This window comes from Phalacrocorax aristotelis, chromosome 2 (genome assembly GCF_949628215.1).
Source record: "Phalacrocorax aristotelis chromosome 2, bGulAri2.1, whole genome shotgun sequence".
Taxonomy (NCBI): domain Eukaryota; kingdom Metazoa; phylum Chordata; class Aves; order Suliformes; family Phalacrocoracidae; genus Phalacrocorax; species Phalacrocorax aristotelis.
The window spans coordinates 46,231,196-46,253,689 of NC_134277.1; the positions used below are offsets into that span (position 1 = coordinate 46,231,196).

Genomic DNA, 22,494 nt, shown 5'->3' on the forward strand with positions numbered 1-22,494 from the left:
CTCCTTTAAAGTAACCACAGACAGTACAACTGGCATCTTTTGAAATTCGAAGGCAGCAATATCGACCAGCATATGAAACTCTACTGTAGAGACCAAGTTAATGTACTGCTTTCTTCTGCAAGAAATACTCTGATGTTTTTCCCTTTTTTTTTTCAGTAATAGGTAACAATACGAAACGCCAATATTGCCACCAGGCAACTAACGTACTCAACTTCTGCATTCAATGAACCCCTTAAGATAACATATAATATCTGGTTAGAGTAGTACACTCTTTATTGAAGATGATCTATCTGGCAATATTAATGTATATTAAAAATACACATGCACATTTTTGCAGACTTGCAATTTAATGTATTTTCATAATTCACTACAAAAACGCAGTTTCACAACTGCTACTGTACACCGAGACTCCTACAGTAGTATGGAGAATGTACAGATGTCTTTCCCAGAACTGGCAATACTGAGCATTGTGCAAATTGTCTAGGACAACAATCCTGTTTGAGCAGCAGTTAGAGGAAAATCTGTGGGTTGAATACTGATATCAAAATACAGATTTAAATAATTTACTCTTTAAAACATTCATATTTATAGCCTCTTACAGAAAATAAACATTCATCTGATTATCAGATATGTCCTCAGTTTTTCCAGTTCCAAGGTATACACAGGTCTCCATCCTGCAGCACAGAGTAGAAATGTGAAATGCAAAGGTGCATCCCTTGTAGGTATGGCAACGATTCTTCTAGCAGTCGTTTACAACAATCTATCATCTGTGCACTGGAAACACTGGGTTCCTTATACAGCCGATCCAAAGAAAATCTTTCAGTGGAAGTATCAATTAGCTCTTTTTCTGTAATCATCATCCTAGCAAAGGAAGAGAACATACGATGACAAAATTAGAACTTAAATCTCTCTCACCTCCCCCCCCCCCCCTTGAAGTAAGCATATTTGTAGGTTATATGCATGTAAACAAAGGCATCACTTCACATACAGCTGCGGTACAGCAGAGATTTAGGTGCAAGTTGACTCTCACGTCTACCTCAGAGGCCAGACTGAATATGCTTCCATGACTATGGCCAACAACATGCCTACTGAGTCACATTTGAAAGCCTGCACCGTGACATTTTTTTTGCTCATCACATAAACGGGGGAAAAATACGAAAATAAAAATCCTATAAGGTTCCATTTTTAATGCCAGTGATGAAAGTACTTAGATAACCTTGAAAGTGTAGGCTTTAGGAATAAAATCATGTTAGTAACTACTCTGTCTTCTTAAATAAGACCAGTACACTGCATGTCATCAAAACCAACACATAACAGGTGCAGCCACCTGATGCATATTAAATGTGTTAATAACTTACTAACTGCAGAAGTATATAAATTCCGTTGGACTTGATGATCTTAAAGGTCTCTTCCAACCTAAATGATTCTATAATTCTACGAATATTGAATTCATAGCTTGCAGATTATTTTTTCCATTCACTCCAGACAAGGAGTAGTAAGACACCACATGGCAAACTCAAGCTACTCAGAAATAATATTAAATGTGCAGAATTAACAGTCACTGGAACTGTGACTGACCATCTAATGCAGAGACAGATCAGGTTCAGCAAGCCTTACTAGCTCAGGCACTGTGCCAAATTAACATAGCTATACTTCCAGAGCCAGCCTGGTTATAGAAACAGCACCATTGCTGCTCTGCAACACGGGCACTGTGCTAAACGGGAGGAGCTACAGAGCAGTAGCACATTTGCAGAGCCACCGGGATACGAGTCAGCCTGAGCCAAGCATGGACACAGCTACTGAGACTATATGACTCATATGAAAACACCACTGTAGGGGCTCAACACCACTTTTTCCAGAGCTCAACATGGGATGTCCGTATACTTGCATGGCACTACGCTCTGCTGAGGCGCTCAGATTGCTGTGAAAGAGCCCAGCCCAGCTCTGGCAGTCAGGGATGAACTCAGCCAGTGCGTTAACCTGGAGCAAGCCTGCCCTCTCTACTGACCGTACCTGTGCCACCCTCCTGAGCATTCTCTAATACCTGAGCACCAAGCTCTCCTGTTCTGTGAAACCTCAGGCTCCCTTGAAGGATATGAAGTTAGCTGCACACAGTGAGAACTGCAGGTTTAGTTTTAGCCACTTTCACAAGGGCGCTTACACTTGTATCGCAATGCAAAACTGATACTTTACAAAAGCAAGAGGAGAAAACCTGCACTGCTAGAAGACCGATATCATCCACACAGACAAGCCAATTTTCTAGAGCAGCTGCGTTTGAACTCCCCAGTGCACCGGCTCTGCTAAGCTATTTACTGCATGCAAAACATTCATCTGCATGTGCAAAGTAAATCCAGTATGTCTCAAAATGTTTTCCTTTATTTCCAGGCCCCTTTAACAACCACAGGAGGCTAAGGAAAATCAGAAGTACAGAACGCATTCTGTTCAAGGAAGCAACAAGCAGAAAAGGAGTTTTCAGCTTCAATAAAAAGACAACTAAGGGGAAATATGACATATCCACACAAAAAAAGTGATAAATACAGAATGACTGTTTTGTATTTCCTACAGCACAAGAACAAGAGAATGACAAATGAAGTCATCAGGCCATGGGTCTATAAAACAAAAAACAGCTGTTCCCTCCTTCGTATACATATGCTATATGTAACTCAACTGTGCAATTTGCTGCCATGGGATATTTTGGAGCCACAAGGTGTAAATCAGCTCAGAAAATAATTAGACAAGAGAGGAAAAAAGAAGGATCTATTGAATGTTCTTAACATGAGATACTGTCTCCAGCTTCAAGGATTTTCTCAAGTGCACTCAGAAACTGGGAAGGAGCACAGAGTAAAAAAACTCACTGCATTTTTTGCCCCATTCATATAGCCTTTCCATAAGCTAATGGATGATGGGGACAGCCCTTCGACTACAACCCTGTACAGTTGTTCTTCACTATTTTTCACAAACCAGCAACCATCCAACACACAGCAGAAGAACTGAGACGCGTAGTTGGCTCTTACATTCTTACAACAGAGCTGTTTATACTCTGAGGGGAGCCCACATTTTTCCTGGATTACTGTCTTTGTAGTAGTAGCGTGACCTTTTTTGGAGAGTGAGGTCCCCAGATGCAAATGCATACATTTGCTACAACATCCCTCCCGACCTCTACAGACAATACTTTCCCAGCTGTCACATACAGACAGCTACACAGAGAGCTACTCAGCAATTATACGGTAAAAATAATCTAACTTCAAAGCTGGACTAGGGTTATGGAAAAATTCCAACAAACCTCCATTTTTTACTGAAGTCCACCTCCAAAATATATCCTCCCATGTAATCAGGTCTTAACAGAGCTAAAACCAAAAAGCCTTCAGTGAGACTCATGCCTAAAATAACCTTCACAAAAAGATATCTGGATCTATACATCACGTATACACTCATGACAGTGTGATATTTCAACAATTCATTAAAAGCTTTCCAAAGCAGAAAAATAAACTTGCATGAACAACATCTAAAAGGACAGTAACACCCAGTTATTTTATTCAAAATAAAATCAGCATCTCTACTTTGTGCTCTTAATCCTCAAAGAGACATACAACATACAAGCTCAAGAACAAAATTTACAGTTCTGATGGATATTACAAGTCATGGACTTAACATTAAGTATCATACTATGACTCACTACTGTCATCTCTCTCGTCTCACTCCCTTCTGTGGAAGACTACCAAGGAGATATTTTCTCTCATTCTATCCCAACTTTTTTTCTTCCCCTTGTTAGGTGCTAACTAATCTTTTCCTCAACTAACCGACAAACAACTAGAAACAATAATTCTCAAGTCAGTCTCAATCATTTTTAGTTTAGATTTTAATGCTTTCTTGTCACAACGTAACTAACATCAATAGAAGTTTGTTGCTTTTGTTATTCAATAAGAAGGTCTCTTCCTTTGGGGAAGTAATTGTAAAAAAATGATGTAATTTTGTCTTGCAAGCAAAGATCTTTTATTTCTGAATAAAGCACAACTGTTTCTACCAGATGAAGGACGGGTATTTTCTAACAACTGTGTGTTCACTGAACACTGAAATTTTTGACTTAGTAAAGCTTAGGGATAAAGTTCTATTTTATAAACAGCAGTTCCTTCCACCAAAAGAGCACGAATGCATTCTTCAAAGTTCTCCTCCTCCTCCAGATAAAACATATGACACGCAAAGATTTTAGTGAGCTACATGTATCAAGTCACTTGAACACTTACTCCTCCTTTCTTCTCAGATTCTCTCTTGCTTCCCGTGCTTTGGCAAAAATAAACCATTGAAGAGTTGCTGGATCACAGACCGTTGGGATTGTAAAGTGTCCAAATTCATGTAAGCTTGGTGCATATCTGTCACTAATGAAACATGACGGAAGTAAAAAACAAGGTTTGGGTGGTGGTTGTTTTGTGTTTTTTTTTTTTTTTTTTTTTTTTTTTTAAAACAAGTATTTACATTAATTACTTTCAGAATGAATTCTGAAGATAAAAGAATATCAATTCACCACAATCAGAATAACGGATAAAAAATTAATCAAGTTTGGTTCATGAGAATACAGAAGCATCATACATAAAGCTTTTTTAAAATTACATTTCAAAAGCAACTGTCAACAATACTAAAAAAAATATAAACAGCAGCACCATCATACACAGCTGAGTGTTGACTCAACAGCACAAAACCTGTGGTTTAACCCAGCACAACACTTTAAAAAAAGACAGAACTTTGACTCTCACTTGAATGAAATTAAGCAGGGTTTTCTTCAATCTGATTCCTTCTCAACCCATAAAAAAAGCGCTTAAAACCTCAGGAAACAAAAAGACTGACATAATGAAAATCAGAGATTATATTAGTTTTCTTCTTAGTGAGAGCAATAATCAATGTAACAAAAAAAAAGACGGTAAAAGCTCTAAAAGGAAGAGACTTTTCCTGCGAACACCTACCTTTCCAGAATCATTTGCAAGCCTCGCAGACTCCGAGGATGAAAAGGTAGCCTACTGTCACGTAATTTATTATAGAAAGAGTCCAGAGTCTCGTAGTACTCTTCTAGAGTCAACAGGGGTTGCAGTTCTTCAATATATATTACTTGTATGCCTCCCAGAAGTTGGCTTATCCGATCTTCCAAGAACAGCAACCTTTTTTGAAGTTTATAATAATTTGGCAATCTCTCAAAAATCTGTGCAAACACACAAACATTTCCATAAAAAGCATAAAACTTAGATTTTAAGAAATGAAAAAAAAATAACAAGAAAATATAAAAGAAGAGACACTTAATAACGCAAACATGGAACCTGGGCGGGTGTGGGGCAGAGGGAAATCAAAGAACACCAAAAATCAGAAATATCAAGTAAATACATTTTGGGGCAAGATATAATGGAATAAACTTGTAAGTATCTTCAGTAATTATACTATAAAGGCACCAAAAGGCCATAACAAGATTGATGGATTCCCTCTTTCTCTCTACATACAGAAATTAATAGTCCCACATTAAAAAATATAATCTGAGGCCTATGTAAAATGTTTATCACCACAGTTATAGTGGTAGAGTTATTCTACATAGATTCAAAAGTGGTTTTGCCAGCTTAATTTATATCAATTCTCAAAAAAAGAGAAGTCTCTGATGGTGGAACTAGTTCTTTCCTTTGGCTTTGAATGATAACCTAGCTCATCTTGAATCTGAAGGGAGAAGAGCAAGGAGGAAGGTACCAGATCTCTAATCTACAAAACCTATACCAGAAAAGGTTAAGAAGTGATCAGACTTGCGAACTGAGACACAGAAGGTGTGATAGGAGAAGGCTGGAACAGGGCAACAAGTGAAAAGGGGAAGTCTGTCGTAGTAGTCACTACTTACCATCTACCCAGTTATTAATATAGCAGTAATAAACTATATAATATAAACTGTAAGTTTTCCATACAAAGCAGAATACTGCTGCTGGAACAAGTCAAGTGATTTCAGAATCATCTCTTTAAAAACCCAAGAGTAGTAGAATCAGAACAGCTTTTGGCACAATAAAATCCATTGGTTCAGCATTTGCTAAGAGGAAAACTGCAAAAATCCTCTCAATATTGTACCTCCCACCAGGCATTCCACAGACTGACTGGGACACTATTCCACTGCTTCCTTTTTCTAATAATTAGTAACAAAACTAATAGCACTTAAGACTGCTTTCTAAAATGGGCTAGGATTGGACAAAAAATTTCTGCTCTCTAAAAACCAAACGGCTAACCAACCTCACAAAGATTTTCACTGACTTCTTTGTGTATCATTTAACACAATTTTCAGTGCATTTTGAAATAAAAAGCCTTTGACTTTTTATCAAATATATACCTCTCCCTTGCCTTCCAAAGCAAATACCATCACCACAACTAACTGCGCACATTGTCCCATCTGCACAGTACTTTGTGTGGTATATGACCCCTTCAGAAAACCTCTCGGCAAAGGTTAGAAAGACAAGGAAGACAGTGTTTGTTTTAGTATTAATCAGAAGAACACCTTTATTCCAATGACTATCAACACTCTCAAATCTCAGAGTAGAAAGTTTTGCATTAAATTCTAGTTTTGCAGTTTAAGTTCTTTGTAAATCATTCACATTAACAAACAATGGTTTGTTTTCTCCCTCAGTGAAATGTATATAGGCAAAAATTCAAATGACCAGAGAAAGCTTTGGATTGAGTGCTAGATTTTTGTATTGTTCACTGACTGGAATACAGAAATAAAATATTCTGATATCCTAGCTAGGTGAAATTCCCAACTCTGAAATCTCACCAATTATCTCCTTTACAAACAAATATTTTTTTTTGATAGAACTATCAATAATATTTCAGCAACCAAGATTCAAGAAAATTTCCTAAAGTGACATGCTCATATCACTACACATTTTATTTGTGGTTCTTTGCCTATAATACTTTATCATTTAGGATGCCAGAAAGCTTGTCAACCCTGAACTTTACACAAGCAGCAGCAGAATTTGCATAGTCACTAAAGATAAATTTCTGCAACGTCCACATTATCTGCCTAAAAGAAAGTGGAGCAACAGGATTGGTTAGTGTCCATTGACTGAAATGACCACTTCACAACTCCCTCTAAGTCCCGTTTTAGAAAAAATCTGAATAAAATTCCTAAATTCTTCATGAGAATGAGCTCTTTATGGATCATGAAATACTCTGCCAGTGCTCATTGCATAGACTGGAACACTGCATAACAAATTAGGTTTCTTTATATCTCATCAGGGGTAGGACTAATTTGTTAGTCAAAGCAGCAGTAAAGATCTGATAAAGGTGTTGTTAGTAACAGTACATCACAGGATTAAATTTAGAATGCAATGTATACAGTTATGCTAAACACGGTAGCTATGTGTTTGCTTTGAATTACTCATCAGTTATCTGCACCAATTAATATTTTGGTTATAGTTTAAAACAGGATGTCATAACAAGAGGCATTATAATTTACTTTGAAGTCTTCTTACTTTGGTCCAGTGATGGTGAACATCCATGGTCCCGAGCATTATGTGGCCTGCTGCACTCATACCTGAACGGTCTGTAAATATCACCGTGTGTCCTAAAGATTCAACGAAGCTTTTTACTAATTTGGGCTATTGCAATTATTCCCACAATTATTTAAGGCTTACTATGCTACAGGTCACAAGCAACACATTTCTGCAGCATAAACACACACACGTAGATGCTGTTGTTAGTCTCAAAAATTTGAAAGAGTGACTCTTGCAAACTCCAGTTCAAGAATTTTTTTCATACAAACCTTACCTAGCATTTGCCTTCTCCCTGTTTAAACCTGGTAGATTTTTAGTTGACTGAACTCTTTTCTTACAGAGACTACTTTTAAAATTAGAGGAAATCTCAGCAGACAGCATATTCAAAGAATCTGTACAAATAATGTATACAGTAGGAAACATAGAATCATAGAATCATTCAGGTGGGAAAAGACCTTTAAGATGCTTAAGTCCAACCCATATGCTCTAATACACTATATGCTTAAAGTATATATAAATAAGGTAAAGGTAGGTCAAAGAACTATTGTTACGGCCATTCAGCACTACTTCCACAGAAGAACTCTCTGCAACATGCAAGCTGGTAGAAATGCTTTCACGTTATGTTTTTGCTCTTTTTAAAAGAGAGAATAAAGACAACATAAAAGGATAATACTAAGTTTACTTTTGGGTGGACAAATCAGTTCTGAGTCCAAGTGTGATTTTTTTTAAGTGAAGGACAAAGATCCTCAAGAATTCTTTAGGGTAAAAACACAGGCAGCTACTTATCAAAATAAGCTTCCACAAAAGTCTCCAGTGTAATGTATTAATGTACAAGAAAAGGCTTAAATAGAAGCTTTTGCTCTCAGAAATCAGATTTCCAAAGTTCTTATGAAAGAGCAACACTGACTTTAAGGCATCTAGTCCATCCTTGTACCCCAGGGCAAGATCAACTGTACCTGTATAATTACTGACAGGTATTTGTCCAGTGTATTATTAAAAGATCTTCAAAGACGGAGACTACAACAGGTTCACAGGACAGATTTCTCCAGCACTTTTCCTAAGTATGCTAAGGATTTAAAGAAACCAATCTGAAACCTGATACAATTTAAAACTACTACTTATTATCCTACCCACTGTCTTTTGGCAAAGGATTAGGTGAACCCTAGAATGAAAGCCACCCAAAACTGAGTATCTGCAGACAGGCATAAAATGCAGAGTTACAATTAGAGGAAACAGCTACTGCGACAGGTCAAACAGCTGTATGAGAAGAATGGTAGGTCAGGTGTACAGAATATTTTAATTTTTCCTCAGAAAATACAGACTTTAATATAGGTATTTTATGGAACACGTGATTTTAAAGGCATTCTAGTAAGTCATCCTTATACTGATTCTTTAGAAAGCTACTTGCATTTTTGGCTTGAATCTACCATGGCTAACAATCTATTGCTGCCTCCACCCTTTCAGAGGTTCAGCCTGGATTTTTCACTTTCACTGTTAGTACTGAGTCTAGTGCCTTCAACTCACTCAGTTTGTGTTTATTAAGAAGTAAAATAGAAGCTGAGTGTAGCAAATACACTATAAGAAAAGGTCACTTTAAAAAATACCCAGTAGCTTAAAATACAAGTTCTCACCAGCTTTTCAGTAAGCCTGGCAGGTTTGTTTTTGCAGTTATCAAAAGCATTCGTGACAAGAACTAGAGCTCCCTTGTCACAGAACACTCATGCTCATCTTTGAATCAATACTCTATTAGGATATATGAAACAAGCAACAGAAATACCTTTAACATTCTTTAATACTTCAGGTCTCTGTTGGACTAAGCGGCCTAGACTGTGCAGTTGGCTACATCGGTGAGCAATACCCCAGCTTCTCTGCCACCTAAATAAAAATATAATTGAAAGCATTTCATTCTCCACACTATTAAAAAAAAGAAATTGCAGAAGTCAAGGTGCAGATGAAAGCCTTATAACACAAACAACTCAAACAAAATAGCACTCCAATAGTAATAGAAGACCTACTGAAAAGCTGCCTGTGTCATGCACTATTTGAACAGATAAAAAACCTAAACAGAATTCCACAGTCCTTCTTAAAGTGAGTGCCAAAAAAAAAAAAACCAACCAGGAATAAAACCAGATATAGGAAAAATAAACATAAAACCTTGTAGATGGAACACAACTTGCAAATCTCTCCCCCAATACATCAGGGGTTACTAAGTAAATAGCAACGACAACCCAGTATTTGGTTCAGTCATGTGGCACGCAGTTTCTGTTTGTACACCATGTAATGTTTGTCTAGAGGAACAAAGACTGTATAAGGACATTGCCTGGGTTCCTACCCCTCCCCCGAGTTCCTAGCCCAAAACATTACTATGATTCCAGTGGTAAGTTGTGATATATACTCCTATTTTACTGTGGAATAATTTTTGTTAAACCATACAGGAGCCAGATGTTACATTGGTGACTTTAATAGACATAATTTTGACATCTCTTCCATCACAGACAGATGACACAAACTCCTAAGTAAACTTCAAAAAGCATTTAAATTGTAAAGTTGTCCCCAGGTACTGAAAAATTACATCTTTTTACAAACTTCTAGCTGATATAAAACTGTCTCAAAATGGGAAATTACCATTCCCTTATCGTGCTAGGTCTGTCTGGGATGGAGTAAATTTTCTTCATAACACCCCTGTATTTTGTATTTTTTTACTAAAACAGTGTTGGTAACACACCACTGTTTTGGCTATTGTGCAGTGCTGGCACAGTGTCCAGGTTTTCGCTTTTTCCTCCCACTCTGTCTGCAAGTAGACTGGGGTGGGCAAGAAGCTGGAGGGGACACAGCCAGGACAGGTGACTCCAGCTGACCAAAGCGATATTCCAGACTATGTGATGTTGTGCTCACCACAAAATGCTCAGAAAAAGGAGGAGGAAGGGGGGACCCTCTGGTTATGGCGTTTGTCCTCCCAAGCAAGCATTACACATGTTGAGGCCCTGCCTTCCAGAAGGGGACAAACACACCTGCAGGCTGATGGGGAGTAATGAATGAATTCCCCCTTTTGCTCTGCCTGAAAACACAGCTTTGTATCACTTTACCTATTAAACTTCTACTTTGATCCACGAGTTTTCTTGCTTTTGCTCTTCCTATTCCCTTCCTCCCACCCTGCTGGGGATGTGTGGGTGCTTAGCTGCTGTCTGGGGTCAACCCACATCATCTCATTTAGGGGAACCTAACTGGCAAAAACCCACTCTTTGGGATGCAGAGAATGACACTATACCACAGCACTTACCAGGCAATTCAATCTATTATAATGCAAGTAATTTTAATAACTATTTACTGTTGCCTAGCAATATCACTTTGCTTTCAGTAGCACCAGACAGGAATGTAGAAAGGTGCATACCGATCCTACCTTCTCTTCAGCTGTCCTAAACTTATACAATGAATAAAGCCAATGACCCGGTTATTTTTTCAAACCTCTATGAACACTAGCATTAGGCTGCAGAATCACAAGTAGTAGCTTCCTATTAAGATACTTGCTTGTCAGATTTCTGACACTCACATTCTTTTCTGATTTATGACAATATAACTCTTGGATGGTTAATAACACTTCATGGAACAGAGCAGTTTTAGTGTATTTCAAAGGCACAAACAATAGGGAAAATAAATACAAGCCATGAATAAAACCAAACCTACACATTTAATACTGAAGACCCTTTCAGAAACTTAAAACTCCCACCCACAGCCCAGTTGCAGAGGATTAGAAATTCTGTTCAAAAAAAACCTGTCTTCAGCTTAAAGGAAATTAGAGTCTCTTACAGGGCAAAAGGAACAAAAGCATAATTTCAGAAGCTTCAACTCTTTCCTGGTTAAAAGAAGAACTTCACGGACTAGCCCTTGAAATAATCCCCCACAAGTATATTTTTCTATTGTTGCATACCCTCACTGCCGTTTTCCCATCCTGAATATCCCACTTCAGAACATCCTCATTCTAAGGCACAAAAATTTAAAAAGGATCATAAATTATTTTCTGGAAAATATGAAGACTCAAGATCACCAACTGTACTCAGCCCTTTCAAACAAACAAATACCCACCTCCTCTGGAGTCTGGGAAACAAGACGCTAGAAGAACAACATTTTCATTAAGCCTTCACAGGACGTCAGTATGTACCATGTGCAAAGCTGCATTTCACTGCCAATCTAATTATCTTTGTAGATATTCACTTGAATTCAGGAACAGCATTTATCCAGCAAAACATCCAAACTAATGCATACACACGGGTCTTACTTCAAATGCTTCTGCATTTGCCTCAACTGGAGCCTACATTATTAGTTACAAATACTAGGTCTCTGACCAGCTTGTCACAGGAAACTTTTGCCCCAATAGAATTCTTCTAGAAAAATATTATTCAGTGCAGTAACACTTTCACATATATGAAATATAGCTAGAATAAGCCTTTAAAGCTCATAGCGTAATATTACACACCACTTCCTTGCTTTGACTGTCTTAATGCAAATCCAACTGATCTATTTCATTACCTGATATCTGAGAGCTGGAGCTGATGAGAGAGTTCAAATTTTAAACGTTCTAGTTCTTTTCTAAGTGGCAAACTCTTTTTCAATTTTTTTACTGCAGTTGCTTCATTATCATCAAGCCAGGATCTGAAAGGAGGAAAAAAACCCAACAGTAAAGGCATGCTGTATTATTTTTCATGCAAACAGCACAACTAATTAAATTCTTAGTGTTAACGTTTTATTTCAAGTTACCAGGTAAAGGAATTTTTCTTAAAAGTAGAAGACAAACTGCATTTGCTAAATGTTTCACCTTAAGATATCTACAAAGGAAAATCTGGCACTTAACATCTTTGGCAGGGACTAGCGAATGAAATTGAACCAAAAGACACTAACAGTGTTACAACTGCAAGACTTAGAGGTGTGAAAGGTGCAGAGCAGCAGATTAGTGTGATTTAGGGGGGCAGCTTCAGAACTCTGTGCTTTAACAAAAGTAGTTCCCACACATCTGCCTTTAAAAAAAAAACAAACCAAAAATCAAAGTGATCATAGACAATCAAATAAGGGAGTTGGTACTAAAGGGCTAAGTTAGGTAACTCTTGTAGAGCCGGGATGAACATAAATTAAACAGGTCAAGTTTTATAGTTCTTTTGCCAATAATCACAACCAGGCAAATATGACTCATGGAGTACATCTAAAACTTTCAATCAATAGATCACTCTATTCCTAGGAAAAAGCTGCTCTTTGAGAGTTTTCATCTTTGTTCACAGCATAAACTTATTTTCATACTCTTATTCCTACAAACAAATACTTCCATCCTCATACTGTATTCTAAGTGGGGAAAAAAAAAAGTCAAACTTGGAAGCAAAAAGAGAGGCCCAATGCCAAATGGCTAGATATTAAAACCAGGCTGTTAATCTGTAACTGTTTGTGGCATTTCTTGTAAATGTGTAAAAATAAGTAAAACTATTCGCTAATGTGTTAAATCTCAGTTAACTGTTTTACAGTAGCATATACTATAGTAGCTTTATCTGTGAGGTGCTGGGCAGGCTGAGGGATATTCTTTGCTCTGAAGATACTACCACCGCAGTTCTGCATTTATTGCAAATGGCACCTAAATTTCATTGCTACGGAAAGTTTTTCAAGGCAGTATTTTTCACCCTTCCCCAAAATAAGAACATACAGATTTTATAAACAACCAACTTCTAATACCCAACACTCTGCATTTAATGCAAGTCCAGTATTTATAATTGCCTCAATTTAAATATTAAGGTTGGTATGTGGAACAACAAATCAGAAGCGCAACACTAAGATACCTGACAAATTAAAACATTCTAACATTAGTTTTCATGTATCATCTCCCACCCCCAGCAGAATGTGATAATGAAACAACAACAATAAAGTTAATAGCTGTACAGTTTTGTGTTACACAAGCCCTGTAAGTGGTAAGGAGCTATATGAAGCAAGTGGAACCTCTGCCTCCTTTGGAATTGCCTCCAATATTCCACAAAACCAGAAAACTAGATCAACCAAAACTAGATTAACCACACATGAATGCAGGGCAAAGAGACAAGAATGCCTCAGCTTAGCTGGCACTATAGTTATACCAGGAGCTCATCTGAACTCTCTTTAATTATAAAAATTACATGTTGGACAGTAAAGTTTTGTATTGTTCAGAACATTTATTGATTGCCTTTTAAAAAACCCTCAGCATTAGAGTAAGACCAATTTAGGTTACAAAATATCAGTGAAATAAAAGCCTTACATACATTAAAGTTGTTTCCACTCTCTGAGCTTGTTCTAGTTCCTCCTCAGGATCCTTGAATCCAGTAAATGAATAATAAGTCTTATCCCATTTGATAGGTCTGTTCACAGTGCTCTTTGCTTCCTTGCGGGGCTGAGAGTTCACATTCAAACTTTGAATATGCTCCGTAGATAAACTGCAGGAGTTGAGAATATCTAATACTGTGCTCAGGAGATCCCTAGTATGTAACGTAAAACTGACTGCTCGAAACCCTATAAAATACAAGTCCCACAAAATCAGTATTATTTCATGAAAATTATTTAAAATACATTCACATTTCTCTCATCTCACAAGAACCCAAACAAGGCTACGTAGTTGGAAATTATTATGATATTATTTCAATACTCACTAAAAAATTCACATGCAGTTTAACCTTTAAAACTTGTTAAGAGTCCAAAAATAAATAGAGCTGTTTTACCTATCTGAATCATTGGACAAATTGGAAACATAGCTACAGATGCAGCAGAACTCAAAAAAGGACACTGTTGCTTTAGCAGAGGCATTTTGTCCAACAACTCTACACAAGTCACGCTGTTACTGATCATCACGTTGGATATAACCTACTGTAGAAACACAGTACTACAACAGCTCTTCACAGGCTATGAGCAGAAGCTTCAGAACAAAACATTACACCTGTGCACTTGCTAAAACTAAGTCCCATCACTTAGTTATTGGGCCTAACTGCCCCATTAGGAAGCAAGCAACTATTAGATTCAAGTGCAGAACACAGCTGCGAGTTCAACTGTTGTTTTAAGTACACTGGACATAACACTACTATTTTCTTGAAAAACAGTATGATTTTGTTTTCTAGCACTAGGGTCCCTCACTATTTGCTCACGTGTTTTGACTAGCAGGATACAGAACATAAAACTCATCAGTTAGATAAGGCATATTGGTACACCAGAGACAAATATGTAGAATCAAATTAATCAAAACCAACATTCTGGACTCAGCAATATCTTCTGCAGTCTCAAAGCTAAGAGACAACGCAGTAAATTGAAGCTTCAGATATTATACAACTTCTGCTTACAGAGTAAGTTCCTGCTGATCCTACAAGCACCCTGACATTGCGCACTACACACTACCTGCAACGAAACAAGGACCCAACTGTTGTTCCAGTTAAACATGACAATGGTATTAAAAGCAGAAAAATTATGATTTACATCACTTTTTTTTACTTCCTTATACTGTAAATTGACCTCAACTTTGTAATTTTTCATTCTTTCAATGCTTTTTAAAGCTTACGATGTTTAATTGCTTGGGATGGTCCTAGCTGTCTGATCTAACACATTTTCATGGTTTGACATGACTTTTCAAGTAATGGTCTGAAAAAAATTTAAATACAGGAAGATACATTCTGCACAGTATAAGAAGCACCTGAAGCACTGAAGGATTCTTGAACATTAGAAGAGTTTGGTTCTCTTTCTCTTACATAAAAAGTAAGCTGAGTTGGCTTAAAGGACCGAAATCCTGGTTTCTGTAGATTCTCTAAGTAGCCATTTAACCTCTTCAGAGAGTTTTCATTTACTTCCTGTTTAAAAAGAAAGAAAAACCCCCAAACCAAACCCATGTTACAGATGATGAATTTGGCCATTTTTCATCTAAACCTTTTTAATCTTACATACAGAATTAGTTTTTACAAAATGCCAGTTGCTCTTAACAAGCAGATATAGTTCATATTCTCAGCATAAATGAATAATTACCTTGAATGAATAAATTTTATGATGTACATACCTGTACATTCCAAAACATCACTTTTAAGGCTTTCAAGCTTGAAGAATTCCATTGATCCACAGCATTTCAAAGTGATAAAGCAAGCAATATGTATTGTAAATTAGACTGGAAGGATTCAGTATTTTATAACAATTAAACAGAAAATATGACTAATAAATAGGGGATGTTTAAGGATAGATATCCTAGTTAAAAATGAAGAAAGTGCATCTTTTTCTTCACTGGTAACAATCACGTTCAATTCTAATACTAATTTTGTTTCTCTGACAGCAGGAAAACCAGAAAATTTCCATCCTTGATAAATGAGACATTTACAAAGAAAGCACACTAAGATTTTTACCCTCTCTTTGGGATGCTGGCCAAAGAAATCTGGATGCACAGCAAAATAGAACGGTCTGAGAGCATTGATGGCATCAGCTCCTGACAAAGTTCTTGACTGAAGAATGCATTGTAGCAATATCTTCTCCAGACATAACCTAATAAAGTAATAAAATGTTTATGTATGATGCAACCAATCAAGTGAGAAACTGATATAAATTACTTTAGAATATGACAGAATGGAGTAAACATTCACAGTTGCAAATGTAATAATTTAAAACTGGTACTGGAAGTCCTGGGTGCTGGATTTTTCCCCTTGGGGCTCATAAAGCTGTATTTATACAGAGCAAATCCAACAGGTTCAAGAAATGGTGGATGCTAATGGCTGATTAAAGACATTTAAGTAAGTACAATAACTTTTTTCCTCTACTTTCTCAAAGCAGGCTCCAATAAAAATTCCCCAGTCAAGTAGTTTAAATGATAAAGACTGGCTTTAGTGGTATTTTTTTGGTAGCTATTGCTGAAGCTGCTCTTAAAAGCCAACCCTTACATACTTTTGAAGCTCCAAGTTAAAAAGCCAAACCTAGTATTTTTCAAGCAGTGCCAAAAGAATATTCAATTTTACCCAGGAGTAATAATCACAATCCAATCAAAAGAAGCTCTGCATTAGTTCCTGAGGTCCACATACTTGTGCCCATTTAAAAAGGGAATTAATCTACTTTCCCAAACATACTCTTCTGTAGAAGGCATCAAGTAAAAAGACAGTACTTTTTTGCCTTTTGATCTCTACTGAAAGAGAAGAAAACAAGGACTGAAAGAAATTTCAGTGGTAGGAAAAGAAGACTTTCACCTAAGATCAGAAAGAAAAGTTAAGTTGAAGTTCTAAAAGTTCAGAAAGTACAGAAGACTGAATACCTTCAATTATGCATAAATAGACAAGAGTTCTGCAAAGAGCACACATGTAAAACAGAAGACTGAAATGGATGGAAAAACAAGTTCTGAACTAAGACCACCAAAATTCCCTGCCATAGCTCAAAGTTAATGTTCAGATTAACAAACTAATTACCAAGAGACAGTCTACGTAAAAGCAGAAAGAAAATGTGAATTGGTAAATATTTAAGAACAGATTTCTCCTTTAGCTAATTTCACAGGCTAACATATTCAACATGTTCATTTTAGTTTGTAACTCAGAAGGCTATGGATTCTGCTCTGTTAAGCAATACAATGCTGTTTCACTGCTTACAGTATCATTCATCCAAACTGCAAGCCCCAAACAGGAAAATATATGGCAGATTGGAGGCAAAGCTGCTTCTAATTCACATAAAACTAATAACTAATAACAGCAAGACTGTTTTACAAAGAGCTATTTGTCCAGCATCCTAGACCAAATAATTGTCCTGGACAGAGAAACACACAAGACTATTTCCTAACTGCTTTTATTAATTAAAAAAAAAAAAAACAAACAACCAACCAAACAAACCCCAATTTGTGCTCAGATAAAAAGCAGTATTTTTCATTTTGGCAAATGGTAGAGTAAATGACAACAGTTGAGTTGTCAAGCAGATGAAATGACCCTTACTTTACTTTTTTCTGTAAACCTTTCCAGCTCTTCAGTTACAAACATGAAAGCACTTAAAGCTAACATTTTCTGCCTAAGAAGTGGGCAAATATTTAATTAGTAGATCTTAAAAGTCAGCTTGCTGAAAACAGGAGACATTTTTGTAGAAAAGTGGAATAGAAAATGTATAGGGTAAGACGACTAACAAAACTTCAAATTATTATGACTAAAAACAATATTCATGTGTGTGGATTAAATGGAAGACAACAAAAAGACAAGAGGTGTTATTGGCAAACACTTCTACCTCCTTGCTGGCTGGATCTGAGAAAGACTCTAAGACGAGTTATTACTATAGCCCATGATCATACTCAAAACAGCAGGAGATGGCGAAGTACCACAGCAATATCATGTTTTTATGGAGAGCAAAAGCTCTCGATGACAAGAACATGCTGGAGTTGCTCAGTGACACAGCGAAAAACCTCTACCTGACCTGGCAAGGAAGGAAGGAAGCAAGGCACACTGGATAAAAGCTCACTTGGTCATATGCTTTACCAATTTATAACTTGAAACACCAAAAAAGTCATCTTCCTGAGGAAAAAAAATAGCAGATTTTTTTTTTTTGTAGCAAGTGGACACAGAGCAGTAAAAAGGAAAAAAAATCCTTTCCAGCAAAGGGAAAAAAAAGAAAGTAAATTAACGAGCTACCTATTTGATAGCAGTTTTGGTTAACAGCCATGCAAGAAACCCACATCCTCCTAGACCCAGCTGCTAGGAGGAAGTAAGGAGCTCAGTTCTCTCTTCACCTTATTCGTACACCATTTCCTACATCCACTCTCGACCTACATTGCATACTGTTTCCAGTAGTTAGGGAAAAAAGTTCCAACATACCTGGAAACTATTAATCATACTTCCAAGTTTATTAATCATAAACTTCCATCTGGTATTCTACAAGAAAAATGGCCAAGTATGGTTAACTTCAGTTCCCTTGTTTTGTATCTAAATAACACTGTCATGCTAGTAGGAAGGCTCAGGATTCCAGCCAAAAGTCTATTTTGAACTTGCTTAAAAGAGAAACGCTCAAAGGCCAAAATTAGTCTGCGTGACAGAAGGAAGAATTCATTCACTGAAGGTGAGAGACAGAACTCTGAGGCATCCTTCAAGTGAAGTGACAAAATAAATGAATTAAAATGAATTTAGAGAGAGAAAGTGCAAGAAAGATGCTTATAGCTTCACTCACAAGGAGCAAAGGTTGTTCCAAGAACTTCATTCAGATTTGAAGAGCAGAGAGAGGCTTCGTGTTAAAACCAAGGTCATAACCACTTCGAGGACAGCCGTCTGCACTTCATGAAAGATATGAAACACAATCTCCACTAGAACATATTATGCAATCATACTCTAGGACAGATTTAATTTATTGATTAAATAATTCCCTCCAGCTCTCTTCTTACTTTCTCTTCACATCCCTCTGAAGTTTCACTTTTTGGCTTATAGCTTTGGCGTTGAAAAGCTTTGTGAAATTAAGCTCATTATGACAGCTATATTCACTCATTTTGAAACACTGAGCTTCAATAACTCAATAATGCAGTAATATATTGGATATCATATTCAGATTTAGACTACCACTTTCTCATAATTAAGCGATTTTAACCCCCTTTTTTTATTGAGAGCCTTTTTCATATCTCACTTGAGGACAAGCATGTGGCTTTTGGGGATTTTCAGCTGTGGACGCTCTGCTGAAAGCTTCAGGCTTTAAAGATGAGAAAGGCAAAGAAATAAGCATTAAACAAAAATACCAAACCAGTTTAATGTATATGCAAGTCATAAGCAAAGACTTAAACATATGCCAAAGGTAAATTAGGTCAGCAACATGCCATACCTTCTCACGGCTCTCAAGCAGCAAAACATTTCAGCAACTCAATGGTCAAGCCAACTTTCAGCCATCCACTAACTCACTTAAAAAAAGAAAAAAAATCCTGTTTAGTAATGGACGTGACTATTTCCCTGTTCCTTATCAGTGCATTCTCCAAATCCTAGGTGATAACGTTTAACAGTAATACAAAACTGAGAAATCACAGAGAAAACCTGAAGTTTTGCACAAGAAGGTTTTCAGTTTCCTCTACAAACAGAGAATCTTACAAATATGAAAAGTTGTTACCGTATTTTGATCTGAAGATGATTATTTACAGATGTTCCAGTTAGGGGGGGAAAAAAAAAAAACGAAAAAAATATTTATTGAAAATGTTTCCCACTCTTCCTGATGTTTAGTTTTTGTCTTAAGTATATAAACAATAAAAGTAGAAGCTTTCTTTAAGCACTAATACATACCAGCTTGTGGAATTCCACATAAATGTTTCTCTGCTCAGCCCAAAACTTTCAAACAAATGATAATACCTGCAAATTTATATGCCAACTATTTTATGGGGGCACAATATAAAACCAAAGGGAAAGACACCATCATAAAACAACGCCTGGAAATTTTTATAAAAAGTTTGCCAGCATTCATAAAAATGCATGAGCAATTTCTACCAGTAACTTCTGCACTATGCAACTGCAATTGAGTGTTTTCCAACAGGAGATAAACCACTTCGCATATCAGAGTGCAAACACATACTTAATTATTAGGGATTTGCATGAAGCTCCCTATTTGCAATGTTTTCTCATATGTTTTAATGCACTTTTAAAAAAATTTTTCTTTGCACTTTTCAAAATAACATGTTCCCACTGAGTATGCCATTTTTAAGCAGCTGGGATGAGCAGTTGTCAGAGAAATACCGTCCCTGTTCTAATACAGAACGATAGTTCCTATGACTGTTTTGTGAAACACTTGAAGTTTTAGAAGTGCATCTTACTAAAATAAATATACTTAATTAAGAATATAAACTGTTTACCAGTTATTTTACTAGAGGCAACCAGGGTAAGAAAAAAAAATATGCTGAGCTAAAATATCCCCAAAAACCTTCATAATTTGTATTTTCTGATTTTCAGCTAGGTGGGTAGGACAATAATCATCTAATTTTTGGTGTCCTTAACAACAGTCCTGATCATTCACTAACTTCGATATATTAAAAAGCTCCTGGTAATAAAACAGCTTTCTTTCGCTGTAATTTTACCTTCAGGGATTTGGACGGAGGATGGAAAAACCCACGAATCTCAGTAATCTGTGGTGACACTTTATACAACCAGACAAAAGCACCACTGTTTCTTGTTCTAAATGCTCTTAACTGCTTCGAAATCGTCGCGCTGCTTAGTTAAAAAAACCTAAGTCTCCCGGTTTTGGGTAAGTTCCACCTGCACCCCACCTCAAAGGCGCGCTCGCTAACGCAGAGCAAAACACTAATCACGTTGCAGGCGTCGTGCAAACGCCTTTGGGAAGGCGCCACGGCACGCTACCGCCGCGCCGCCCGAGGGGCGACCACCCGCTTCAGCTGTTTACCTGCGCCCGACCCTCGAGGCAGCACGAAGAAAACAGTATGAAAATAAACAAGATGACAGAGAAAATAAGCTTTGGTGAAAATGACTGACGCACCGCCTGGAAGAAAATGAGCGCTAGGGATCCAGCCGCTAAGGGTTTTATCTATTTAAAGCAGAGCCCCCCCAGAACTCGGTTCGGAGCGCGCCGCGGGTAAGGACGCCGGCCCTTCCCACCGCCCCCCGACGGCACAGCGGCGAGGGGCGCTGCCCGCCCCAGCCGCACGCCGCGCCCGGGCAGGTGCCCCGGGACTCGCCCGCCGGGGTGAGCCCGCCCCAGCTGGCGCCCGCCGCACCGCTCTCCCGAGGCGGCCTACCGGCACCCGCCACCGGGGGAGCCCGGCGAGGCGGCCCCGCCCCCCGCCGGGCCCGCACCGCCACCGCCCGGCCCCCGGCGGGGCACAGCCCGGTTTCACCGCAGCCCACCCCCCGACCGGGCTCGGCCTCGCACCGTGCTCCGGCTCCCCGCGGGGTCGCGCCTCCTCCCCGGTATTCCTTAACGGTAGAGGAGCCCCCGGCTCTTACCGCCAGGGCCGGACAGCGCCCGCCGGGGCTCGGCCCCCATCGCCTGGCGCAGCCGCCCCCGCCGACGGGGCCGGGAGGCGGCGGGAGGGGAGGGGGAGGTGGCGGGGGCGGGGCAGCGGAGGGAACTCCCGGCGGGGCGGGGGCCGGCGGGGACAGTGCGCGCCTGCGCTCCCGCACTCCCGGCCCCGGCGCGAGCCGCCGCTCTGCCGCCGTCCGTCCCCGCCCCCGGCACCCACGTGGAGACCGCCCGACCCTGCGCAGGCGCCGTCGGCCGCGCGCAGGCCGTTCCTCCCTGAGGGGGGAAAAAGGGCGGCCGGGGCCGGAGCGGGAGCCGGAGCGTTTGGGCGAAAAACCACGTTTCAGCGTCGGTTTCGCGCTTTAGGTGTTGTTGCTGCCTTCGGTGACTGACTGCGCCCCGTCTTGTAGATCTCAACAGTGACGGCGCAGCCGTTTCTCAAGGACCTGTGACACAAGAGGCAGAGAAGCGGCCCCTTCTCACTCCTGTGACCGCCGCTTCTGCTAGTGGGGCACACCCGCGGTTGTTACCTGGGGACAAAGAAGGGACACACCCCGACACAAGAAAGCACTGCTGTTTTGCAAAGAGGAAGGAAGGGGTTACCCAAGCACTGGCGTGTGCTTCTCATTTCCTTTGTTCTGCAGGAAGAAAATGCCCAGTGGGCGAGGAACCCACTGTGAGCTCGACTGTCCCAAGGGGAAAAGCAAAAGCTGTTTTCCCACCGTTACTAATGCTTGATGTATACATTTATACGCCTACTTTTCCTCCAAGGTAGTTGGTGTCAAGACGCCACTGATGCAGACACATGTAACCTCAGGGCAAAGATGCCCATTGCTGACGAGTTTCAGAACAAAAAGATTAATGGATTTGAGTTATCTGCATAGAACCTATTGCATTTCCAGGCAGAAAAGGTTAAAAAGAGGACTGACAAGGTTTAGGAACTATCTGTAGTTCAGTGAAGCTTTAAATCAAGTTAACACTCTCACAACCCTTGGGGGACTTGCATAATTTCCATAACATGCAGCATGTTTTTTGCCTCCTGATAGAAGCCATCAGTTATGTAAGCAAATTG

The 22,494-nt window shown here is 38.9% G+C and overlaps 1 protein-coding gene across 1 annotated transcript; it reads right to left on the reverse strand.

The window, feature by feature from the left end:
• Window positions 1–250: 250 nt before the first annotated feature.
• TCAIM (T cell activation inhibitor, mitochondrial) lies at window positions 251–21,498 on the reverse strand. Its single transcript, XM_075083317.1, has 11 exons — window positions 21,407–21,498; window positions 19,290–19,365; window positions 15,878–16,013; window positions 15,184–15,337; window positions 13,772–14,018; window positions 12,030–12,152; window positions 9,280–9,377; window positions 7,482–7,573; window positions 4,959–5,191; window positions 4,245–4,376; window positions 251–861 (listed from the first exon to the last, which is right to left on the reverse strand). The coding sequence occupies exons 2-11, from the start codon at window positions 19,316–19,318 to the stop codon at window positions 636–638; spliced, it is 1,470 nt and encodes a 489-aa protein (XP_074939418.1). The 5' UTR covers window positions 19,319–19,365; window positions 21,407–21,498; the 3' UTR covers window positions 251–635.
• Between the last annotated feature and the right edge of the window lie 996 nt (window positions 21,499–22,494).

Bases quoted from the DNA above. Each gene is read 5' to 3' on its own strand.
- TCAIM (XM_075083317.1), bottom strand. From the start codon at position 19,318: ATGTTTTGCTGCTTGAGAGCCGTGAGAAG. The intron at 9,378-12,029 runs GTAATGAAATAG...ATTTTTATTTAG, and splicing joins CTCCAGCTCTCAGATATCAG to GTGGCAGAGAAGCTGGGGTA. The intron at 7,574-9,279 runs GTATTTCTGTTG...TTGAATCTTTAG, and splicing joins AGTATTAAAGAATGTTAAAG to GACACACGGTGATATTTACA.